The following is a 12,096-nucleotide window of genomic DNA, read 5'->3' as shown; positions in this document are numbered from 1 at the left end:
TCAAGAAGTATAAATACCTCAAAGGAATTTTAAACTCATAGTTAGGTTAAAATGAGGAGATAAAGGTCAGAATTCAAATAGTTTGAAAATGATTTATAAAAAGTCAATGTTTAAAAATAAGAAATTGAGTGTGGTTATCAGACAGATCTTCGAGTGTTATGTATGGTCGCAAATGGTATATGAAGTAGAAACACGTCATCATGCAAGGAAGAGTAGAGGGAAGAAAAAGCTTTTAAAGAAAGAAGAAATCTTGGCTGAGGAATATTAGAGATTTGACTAACCTCAGTGTTAAACAGATAGTTCACGTTACAAAAGATAGGAAAGCGTTTAAAGAAGTGATCGCCAACCTTCGTTAGAAGGCTGTACAATAAGAAGAATGGACAAATTTGATATTTTTATTTAAAAATTAAATAATAGTGTCGGGAAAAAATAAATATACCATTTTATTTATCTACTTGTCTAATTTTTAAAAAGTTCTTTTAAAAAAATTCTTTAAGTTTTTAAAAACCGTATATAGGGTGAAATTTTTTCAATAAACAACACCGTAGGGAAAATATATGGCTTGAAGATAAATGCTGGAAAAACTAAATGCATGACAATAAGAAAAAACCGTAACCATGTAACCGCAATATTTCCTTCAATCTCCGCTACAAGATAGTTAAATGCTATGTATGGTCCATATTGTTATACGGCATGGAAACATGGACGTTAAGGGTATCTTCCATTAATAAGTTGGAGGCCTTCGAAATGTAGACGTTGCGAAGAATGTCCCGCATACCATGGACAGATAGGATGAGAAACGAGTAATTCTAAGAAAGGCAAATACTGAGAGAGAACTATTCAAATTGATCAAGGTACGAAAAATTGGATACCTCGGCCTTATTCTGGGAGGAAAAAAATACGCAATCCCTCAACTAATCATCCAGGGAAAGATTGAAGGCAGGAGAGGAGTAGGTCGCAAACAAATGTCGTGGCTACGGAACATAAAGAGCTGGACAGACATAAATAACACTGGAGATCCAACGCACTATAGGTGCACGGCACTATAAGAAAAAGAAGCCAAAACTTTTGGAGTGGTTAGATATTCTTCTTTATTATTTGTTAAACAATTTTTGTTTCAGGTGTCCTCAAATATTGGCAGCTGCACTTGTTCAGTCAAGAATTCAGTTTCTGATAAGCTGTGTACTATAATCTCGGTAGAATGGACAAAATCAAATATTTTATTAACAGGATGTTCGAACGGTACATTGACCAAGTTCAACGCAAATTTGAAATGGCAGAGGTTCAGGTATCGCGTACATAGTGAAGATATTATAAAGCTAGCATTGTCCTGCCATGAAAACTATTTGACTTCAGTAGGAATTGACAAAACTGTGCTTATTATGAAATATCCTGAACTTGATATTATTCAAACTTGCCGTTCAGTAACCACAAAGGTAAGAGGTTGTTTCAAAAAAACCAATTAGTATTTTTTTTGGTTATTTCTATTTTAATAGAATATTTTTTAAATTACCTACAGTAGTAAGTCAATGGTATATTGAAGATACTTCATTTATATTTTAAAGTTACATAAATATAAAATTAGAATTTAATAATAATACTAAAATAAATGTAAGGCCAATTACTTCATCATGTCGGAATAATATCATGCATTTTTCTTGGGGGTCTCTCACGATTTACAATGGAATTATTACGAACAAGAGACACATACATTTTACTAACATGATTGGGCGTAGAAACATTTTTAAAGAAAAATGACATGCTATTATTTTTCTTCTACAGGATATTCTCCAGCTAAAGTTAATTTCATGTAATAAAATGATCTATATTTCAATAAGGTCGTCTAAAGAACTTAACCCTTTACCGCATTTTTGTTTTTTGTCAAAAAGTAATCCTCATATAAGAATTTTAATTCGGTACTGCGCATTTTGTGCACACTATATATGTTTTCCCTGTACAGCCTGGAAATTTGCATCTTGACCTAGTGCTCTCATCCCAATAGGGAAAATGATCAAGCCCATCTTTTCGGATGTCTTCTTGGGGTATTTCTTTAGTGGGTCCCTTTTTTCGTTTGTTCTTGTACATCTGCTGAATGCTACTACTTGACAGTCTTCCTACTCTGTTCTGTTTAATTGGTTTTCCTACTTTGCATAGAGCATCGGCTATTGCTAGTTTGGTATCCAAAACGGGTAAATCAAATGTCTTCGCTCTTTTGGTTAATAACCAACAGTTCACGGCTGTCATGTCAATGAAATGAAAAAATATTCGTAAATAATATTTCTTCAAACTAATTTTTATACGATAAAATCCTAACATAGAATCAAGGAGATCTACACCTCCCATGTAGTTTTTGTAGATTAGGACACTGTTAGGACAAGGTATTATTTTATGTACACTTTCTTGTTTGAAAATTTTCTTTTTTCTCCCTTTGGTTCACTTTTAGCATATGTGGACATTGTAGTAACGATTTTATTATTAAACCACGACACTACACTGACATCCACATTGTTTATATTGGCTATTTTATCTACCATATGACCTCTGCCGCGCTTCTTTATTTCTTTCTCAGCTTGCATCACAACTCCAGGAATACGATTAAGTCTTACTGGTCCAAAGGTAAAATGCTCTCTTTGGTCAGATATATCATAAGAGGTATGCTGGTGAACCAATTGTCAAAAAACAACTTGTAATGTTGATGTTTTGGTATCGAATCTGCTAATTTGACAACCACGTTGCTGCTCATACTTAGATTTGTTGCTCCTAGAGGTACAATATTACTCTTGGAATCAGCAAACATATTAAAGTCATAGCTGAATCCCAAAATAACACTCAGGACAAAGTTTTTGAAGCCCCACTTATGTGGTTTTTTTGGGTTATACTGCTTTAGCTGGCTTCGCGTTTTTGTTGGAATAATCTGTTCGTCTACAGCTAGAAATTTTTCTTTCGGAACCATGAGTAGTCTTTGATTTGTCTCAGAACAGGTCTAATTTTGAATAATTTTTTATGTCCAGGCTGATCATTTTCAATCATGTCATCATTGTTATTGAAATGCAAGAAACGTTTGATTTCTTTAAATCTGTTACAGCTCATCACATCGCTAACTGTTCGGTGGCCAATATTGGCATTCTAATAGTGTCTTATTGATGGAAATTGAATTATCGACATGTAAAAATAGTAATTCCAATAAATTGTTTTATTTCATATTTTTTTATATTAGCTGGTTTATCTGGACGTTGTTGCACTGAGTATAAATTTGATTGGTCTTTGATATGCTCTATAATACTAACAGGAAAGAGAAACTTAAAAAATTGGACCGGAGTTTCTAATTGTAAAATCGATCTGATCTTCTCAGATTTCCTTTCACCCAATTATGAGATTTCTTCCTTTTATATCGTAGTCTTTCAGACAAAGAGGTATCATCATCTGAGGAATCTGAGGATGTGGCAGAAATGACAGTTTTCTTGACATTGCTTGGTAAAATTTCACGCTCCTCATTGTCACTACCTTGACACAATATCATCTCATATATGCCGTCTTCACAGGAGAGATCTGATTCTTCACTATTTGGAAGTCTAACCCCATTCATTGTACAATAAAAGAATTTCGGATCCATATCTACAAACACAGTCAATCAGTCCATAACTTCATAATGTGCCATATATATAACAAACCCTTTTTGGGGTTTTCGAGAGACTTTCAGCATTCTTAATTCTTAGTACTTACCTAAGCAGATATCTAATATCACAAAACAATAAATTTCAATATTTTCTCGCCGTAAAAAACGTTTATACTATGAAAAATAGCCTCTAACTTCGAGCACTGTTTCACGTGGTTCAGAATTTCAACAAGAATGAACTTGCAACTGCGCACTGCTGCCTATCTCGCCGTCAGAACTATGCCGCATATCTCGCGTACACTATTAGTACGAAAAATTGAGTTGAAACATTAAAAAAAGTTTTTTTTGGTTTGTGCCATTTGGCACATAATACGGTAAAGGATTAACGCAAAAATATTGACAATATAGCTTTAAAGTCCTCTACAATATGTATATAGTTCTGAATTTTCATTATAAATCAGGCAGATAAAATTTAATTATTAAAAGATTTTTTGTGTAACAAAATAACAAAAGAATATAATTTAATTAATTTTTATTTTGTAAACACATTTTGGAATATACTGTATTTAAGATAACGCTCTGGTGATGGTGGTTTCTTAACCCAATATAGGCATTTTTTTAACCCCTATATTATTGTGCTGGAATTTAAAGAGAATTTCTTATATTTGTGTTAAACCGAATATATTTGTTGTACTAAGTATATTACCTGTATAACTTGGACTAAACAGTGGACATCTTCGACTTTCTGTACTGTTGTTTCATCGACTTGGCGCGTGGGTTGGCGCGAACATTTCTGACAGTAGGATCTTGATGGAGCGGACGATATTTTCTTTATGAGAGGTCTCCATGTCGTAGGCCACCATATGCCGTTATTTCTTTTATTAAGACAATTTGGCATTTTTTCAATTTCTATGGCTTCTTGGATAATTTTTGGTTTATACAAGCGGATGGGGGCTAGGGTTCTGGAGTTTTCAAAATCAGTTTTGTGACCTGTATGAAGATGGTGAATTAAATCGATATTGCAAACAGAAATAGAATGCTTACAAATCTTTTTTTGGATTCTACGGTTTGTTTTGCCTATATAGGACCAAGTGCAGTCTGTACAAGAAATTTTATAAACTTCGTGTTGTTCATTTCAAATATTGTCTTTGATTGATCGGACAAGACATGAAAGTTTGAGGGTAAAAATTGTCTTTATTCCTTTAGATTTAAGAATTTAAAAATTGTCGATTTTGTCAGTTAAACCTTTGAATGGGAGATTGATGTCTGTGGATGCTCCTATTAATGTGATATTGGCAGTAATCGTTTTAAATGAGGGCTTGTTTTAAACTGGAGTGCACAGCGGGTCTAATTGCATAATCACAAATGTCATATCAGATGAGAGTTGGCATGTAAGTAACGATTGGTATGGGTGAATTTTTAATAAACAGAGTGATGAAAACCTTGGGACTGGTTTTTCTTTATGATAACGTCGAGAAACTGTAGTGATGAATCAGTTTACACCTCCATCGTGAACTCGATACTAGGATGTATGTCTTTCAGATCGGTCTAAAAAGACACCAAAGCATCCCTGCCATGAGGCCAAATGACGAATATAATCATCAACATATAGCCAATAGGTGGGTTTGTGCATTGATGAGGATAGTGCTCGGGTCTCGAAGTCTTCCATAAAGATATTGGCAATTATTGGAGATAGTGGGGCACGATTTATTTGTCTGTAGAATTGATTTTGGAAGATGAAATAAGTGTTGGACATAAAATGTTTAATAAAGATAAGTGATCTTGCTGGATACTGTATTTAGTTTTCAGAAAGTTAAGAGTTTCGTCCCTAGGAATGTATGATAAAATAAAAAGAATTTTTGACGAAAGGTGAAGCATTTTCGGCGAGAGGTTGTAGAGCTTTGGCCAAGTACTTGGCCAATGATTGAGTAGGGCACTGTTGTATGCACTGACAAAGGGACGTTGAGGAATATCGGGTTTGTGAATTTTGGGAAGGCCATATATTAGAGGTGTTTTGAAAGATTTTTACGAGGAATTAGAGATAGTTTTATATCAACAGAAAGCGAGGTTTTATTGATAATGGCTTTTGTTGTTTTCTCCAAATGGGTTGTTGGATTATTAGGAATTGGTCTATAGTCTGAAGTATCAATAAGATTTAAGGTAATGATATGGAAGTATAAGGATATGAAGGTAAACTGGAGATGACTTCTTTAGTTTGACAGATGATTTATATAAGAATATAATGGCGCTGGAACACAAATTAGTTAAACAAAAGTTTAAATAATTTGTGGTCTTTTAAATTTCATACGGACCTTCCCATTGTCTTTGCGGTTTAGGAGACCAGCGGCAATTACGTTGTGGATTATAAAGCCAAACAAGATCACCTACTTCAGAGTTTTCATTCTTGCATCGAGACTCATATTGATCTTTCATTCTGTCACTGGCTAACTAGATGTGTTGTTAGGCACGCTCATGATAGTTGTTTATTCTTAACTTCAGGCAGTCAAAATATTTTTCGCATGCAACATGTTTATCGGAAGGTCTGCAGCCAAACTTTAGGTCGCAGGGCAAATGCATTTCACGACCCAACATCATGCAGGTTGGGGTCAAGACTGTAGTTTTATTCACTGCCAATAGGTAGGCTATTAGAAACAAATAAATGTGCTAATCCCAATCTGTTTGATGTTCGAATACAACTTTAGGCAGATGTTGATCCATTGTTAAGTTTATCCCCCCGACCATTCCATCTGATTATGGATGTAGAGATGTCGTTCTGGTCTTAATGGCACCACCAATCAATTTACAAACGTTTTGAAGAGGGTACACACAAAGTTTTGCCCTTGGTGAAAGTGAATCTCCAAGGGAACACCAAACCAGCTGAAGCTTCGTGATTGGTATTGCATACGCCTCAGTTCATGTCGTAAAATGATCCATAGCTACCAGGATATATTTATTTTCATCATACGTTTTTGGAAATGGACGTACAATGTCAATTGCTGCTCTTTTCATAGGACTGCCAACATTATACTGTTTTATGGGTGCCCTCTTTTTACCAACTGGACCATTACTGCGTTAGGCTTTCACGGCCATCATCCAAATTGTTAAACTGTTTGTTCGGGCTCTTAGGCTGTTGTCTTCTGAGATTAGTTCTCGACGTTTCGCCAACACTAGGAGTTGGCATCTTCTGGAGATGTTACTGCTTCGCTTGCAAGCTGAAACTGAGCAGTACAACGCGGCGTCAGTTTCAGCTTACAAGCGAATCAGTAACATCTCCAGAAGATGCCAACCCCTAGGGTTGGCGAAACATCGAGAACTATTCTTAGAATACAACGGCCTAACAGCCCAAACAAACAGTTTAACAAGTTGGACTATTACTGGTTATACACAGTTCATATTTCCGGCACCACCTTTTTACATCATCTTTACTGTTCACCCAATAGAACCATTCTCTACGCAATAGAAAACGCAATAATTCTGACACTTTATTTTTAGATAGAATCAACTGAAGCTCTGTACCATCATCGTTTTTAAAGGTTTTATAAAGAAGATTATCTTTTAGTACCAGAAAATTCCATTGGCTCCTGTAGGACTTGACTTTTGGACTACATAGACTAATGTCTTGCCAAGAAGGCTTTTCACCTTGACGCATCCAATCCAATATTTTCTTTATACATGAATCATCTGATTGGGCGCCTTGTAGCTGTTAAGGCTGCTATTTATCAATAATGACGGTGGTTTGTCTCACGTCGTTCCTCTAATTGAAGACAGTGATTATAATTTGCACTGCATCGGCTCGAGTCTCTTCGGCATCGTGTTACGAACTACTTTCCGTGCGATTTCCTCCTGAAGCTTATTGTTTTATTCTTCGCCTTCTTTAATGGTTCGTTCTCAATAGCTCCGTTACGTTTAATTGGCTGTTTCGTATTCCAGGGCAATGGCAAGCGCTTCATTAACGAAGGTATTTACAGCAATTTCTTCCATAATGTTGTCTGCTGCCTCCGTATAAGCTAACCGCACTCTATAGATCTACTACTGCACTAATAGATCTTAGGATATCTGCAACATCACCTTGTACAGCAGAAGTATAGGATAGAGCTTTTTCTTGTTCGGTACAATGATTGGCTGTCGCAATAGCTTCAAATTGTCAGATTTGAGATGATTTACTTACCAAATACTTCATCATTCTTTCTAAAAGTTTCTTTATTCATGTGCGAAACATTTTCAAATTTCTCGTCATTCTTCCTAAAAGTTTCTTCGATCTTCGTTAAAACTGCTTTTTCTGCTGATTAAAAATGCAATGTATCTGGGTCATCTCTTTTCTTGTTAAGAACATCCCTCAGTTGTTCCTAAAGGATCTTTTTGAATCTCCTGCAGTTTTCAATTCGTTCTTACATCGTTCACGTAACTTTTTTAATGATAGTTTTGCAAGCCGCATCTTTGGTCAGGCACACACCTACTTTTTAAATGTTTTTCTCACAATAATCACTACCGAACTACACAAACAGTATCTCTCAAAAGTTTAAAAGTCTTTTCTAAAGTAATTGTTTAATTTTTTTTTAATTAATAATTTATTTCACACCGTGATACCACTGGAACGTGTTTAACAATAAAACGAGCAGTTCTAATTTATATATATATATATATATATATATATATATATATATATATATATAATATATATATATAATATATATGTATATATATATATATATATATATACTGTAGTTTTAAAGTTAACAGTACGGTATTCTCTTATCAACTAACCAACTAACCAACTAATATCAGCGCAGCTTAAAAATACTAAGTATTATTCCAGAATCGTCTGGAGTAGTCCACCTCTATTCTCGCTTGCATGAACGTCTAACTGGCTTCATTTTGAATATTATAAGAGATATTATGAGCGATAAAGAAATTATCTAGCTTATTGAGTACTGTGCCTCTAATTGTATTGATGTCAATAGTAGTTCAATTCTTTGCTGCTTGATTCATTCCACGTATAATCCCACGGATAATACTTCATAATAATATATAGATTTTAAACCATAAATTACAATTAAAATTATTACATTCTTTCGATATACCTACCTAAATACAGAAAAAATATTCTTCTTTTAGGCTATAGCTTGGCATCCTTGGAAAGATTCCTTACTAGTGCTGGGTGAGACAGATCACTTTTTTCTATGGAATGTTCAAAATCAGAAAGTTTCCTGCTCAGTTATATTTCCGAATACTTACATCGATAGTTTAATATTTAATCCGATGTCTGCTGAACTGCTGGTAAGCAAGCCAAAATAAGGTATATAACATTCAATTAGTTGACATAAATAATACTGCGACTAACAATTTGATTTGTTGAATTTAAAAAAAAAAAGTCCAAATTTTTTGTACTCCTTTCATAATGTTTGTGTAACCTAATGTTTACATAATTAATTAAAGAAAAAATTTGAAAAAAAATTAAATGATATTTACCAGTGCTACTTAAACGTACCAGTCATTGTTCTATAGAACAAATAAAATATTTCCAATTTTGTTATTTTTGTTTTAATTACACTAATATATTGCCAAAAATACGTTTTTGAAAATGTTTCTCTTATTATTAGAGTTACCAGGTATATATAGGATAAAGTAGCTCGTTTTCTTTTTTTATTTTCTATCATCTGAGAAAGTCTTTGTTTCACTAACCTTGTGTTAACTGTGAATACCATCGCTGATTAACATATAGCTCTGTCATTATTGTATTACCGTTGGGTCCCTTTTTATGTATGGTTATAATCACGCTCTTTTTATATTACACTGAATCTGCCAAGCCTAATTGCATTGCGATAAAAATCTACCAGCCATTATTTTCTGTCTTTTTCTTTATTATTTTGTTTTAATTCTTTTTAGCGCTTCTACTTCTTTTATGTTTATCTCTTTAAACTCTTGGACTTCTTTATCACTTCTTTCTAGTTATTGTATTTGTTCAAATTTTTAAATTTAAATTGGTCTCTGTAGTTTCATCCTTTTAAAATATATGTTTTTATTTTTAATTCATTTTTGCCATCCTCGATTATCTTTATTTCTTTTATCTGGCCATCTGTGAGAGATCTTATAGTACATCATAATCTGTTTTCTCTTTTTGCATAAAAACTTCTAATGTTTTTGACATTTTTAAGGTAAGTCAACATTTATATGATGAAGATGGCAATATCGTTAGTTATTTAAGAGTTATGAAAAATTTGAACTGTATTGTTGATGAAGTACGATGTAACGCATGTAGGATTCCTTATTTAATGTGGGACCCAACAGCAACAAAACTAGGTAAGTAAGTTTTTCTATAAATAACAAATGTATTATTTTGATTATAGGCTTTTACGCCAGTGTTTTGCAATCATATATTGTTTTCGGCTAAACAAAAAATAAAATTCAAAAACAAGGTCTAAAAAAATTACAAAAATTCACAAATTAAGAAATAGGCAGAATTGTAAGAAGACCGACACTGACTAATATGCGAGAATTGAAAACTCTAACCAAGACACGACCAGCTAAGCTGGGATACAATCTGACACTGACGACGTAACTACTTTCAAAGTATCACTACCTCACCTACCAGGGGTCAAAGAAAATTTCTTCGAAATTTCTGGAATCTTAAAAAAATTAAACTTGCCAATTGGTTTAACCCACAAAACTCCAAATGATATACAGAACTTTGTATTAGCCACTAATAGGCCATTTTACTGGAAAATTGTAGAGGTAATTTGTCACAATTATATAAAATGAAGACCGAATATTTTTTCAACTGTGGCTTTGAATATATATATTTTTTTTCAGATGTACTGACATAAATATACCCGATATTGTTACTATTGTTTTTTTAAATATATAGTTTATTTTGTCGAAAGCTAATTTTTTAAAAATAAAAAAAAAATTACATAAACCAAAAATATGATTTTTGTTGTATCTGCCTATCGTACATATAGTCCAAGATCCCAGAGCGATCAGACATAACTTTTTCACATAGATGAAACCTTCGAATCTGAGTAGCGTCTCGTGTGCTTTGAATACCTGCGTATTTATGAAACTTGCTGAGTGACACCTGGGCAGGTACCAGGTGACAAAGGTAACTAACAATAAGAGCTATTTAACTTACATTTACATAACTGATTTTTATACATATTTTGTAGAATATTATTTTGAAAATACTGTAATAAGTGTCAGACACTTGTCATGGACCAGAACTTTTGTCAGACGCTTTAAAGCTCCACTAAAATGAAATGAACTTTAATAACTTTTACATGTCTGATTTTTAAATATGTTATTAATGGAACTGTAATAAAGTTATATTTAATCAGTCAGACAAATTGAAATGACCAAACATCCCTCAAACACAAAAATTAGTTAACCAGAAGTATGAGCGCGAGAGTGCTGTGCGCATGAGCCTCAGAGTAAAAAATTCAAATACATTAAGAATACTTACTGTTTTCGATCCGATTAAATATTTTTGCATCTCTCTTTAAAAATCAGACATGTAAAAGTAAGTAAAGTTCATTTAATTTTAGTGGAGCTTTAAAGCGTCTGACAAAAGTTCTGGTCCATGACAAGTGTCTGACACTTATTACAGTATTTTCAAAATAATATTCTACAAAATATGTATAAAAATCAGTTATGTAAATGTAAGTTAAATAGCTCTTATTTTTAGTTACCTTTCTCCCCTGGTACCTGCCCAGGTGTCACTCAGCAAGTTTCATAAATACGCAGGTATTTAAAGCACACGAAACGCTACTCAGACTCTAAGGTTTCATCTGTGTGAAAATAAGTTATGTCTGATCGCTCTGGGATCTTACTCTAATAATAAATATTCTATTTTAGGAACTGCAAGTACCGAAGAGAATTTCTGTATTTGGGATTTTTTTGGGCGAGGAACTAAACAAGAAAAAAAGTATAAAAATACAAAGCGAGGTGTATATGCGAACGATATTTTCAAAAATAATGTTGCTTTCGGAAGTGTTATTCGATAAGTTCTAACTTTTATTTTATGTTTGTGATATGATATATTTTATAATTTTATAAACAATTTAGTCAGAATTATATACACTGAATAAATAAATTTTTTATAAAAACTTGAAAATACAACCTTACAGGAAATCGTTTATCGAAAGCTGTTAAAAAAACTGCCGTCAACATCATCTAAACTACATATTCATGCGTGTTTTTGTGTAAAAGCAATAAAATATAAATATTGATTAGTTTAGTCAACTCTCAGAAGGCAATGACTGTTTTCTGGTACTCAGAACCTCTACACTGGGGTACAACAATACCCAACTGTAGGTGGGGTGCAAAAAAATCACTGTTTATAAAAACAATTTGAAACAAACTTGAATAGTACATTGTAATAGAGAGATAGATGGTTTATTGGTAAGAAATGAATGCAAAAGTATTTTTTTACAACTCAAAGATAAAAATATTATAGTAAATATAAATATAAAACATAAAACAGACAC

At 33.1% G+C, this 12,096-nt stretch overlaps 1 protein-coding gene across 2 annotated transcripts in view; it reads left to right on the top strand.

Moving 5' to 3' along the window:
• Positions 1-11,710, top strand: part of LOC140435528 (protein cortex-like) — a 28,354-nt gene extending 16,644 nt beyond the window's left edge. The window contains exons 5-8 of one of the 2 annotated variants that reach the window (XM_072524273.1): positions 1,122-1,436; positions 8,732-8,893; positions 9,772-9,916; positions 11,465-11,710. In XM_072524273.1, coding sequence (XP_072380374.1) covers positions 1,122-1,436; positions 8,732-8,893; positions 9,772-9,916; positions 11,465-11,613 — 771 coding nt within the window. In that variant the 3' untranslated portion in view covers positions 11,614-11,710. The remainder of the gene's footprint in view (positions 1-1,121; positions 1,437-8,731; positions 8,894-9,771; positions 9,917-11,464) is intronic. The other variant, XM_072524274.1, reaches the window with a different exon arrangement.
• The last annotated feature ends 386 nt before the right edge of the window (positions 11,711-12,096 follow it).

The sequence above is a fragment of the Diabrotica undecimpunctata genome, chromosome 3 (genome assembly GCF_040954645.1).
Source record: "Diabrotica undecimpunctata isolate CICGRU chromosome 3, icDiaUnde3, whole genome shotgun sequence".
NCBI classification, from domain to species: Eukaryota; Metazoa; Arthropoda; class Insecta; order Coleoptera; family Chrysomelidae; genus Diabrotica; species Diabrotica undecimpunctata.
This window is presented reverse-complemented; position numbering and strand designations above follow the sequence as displayed.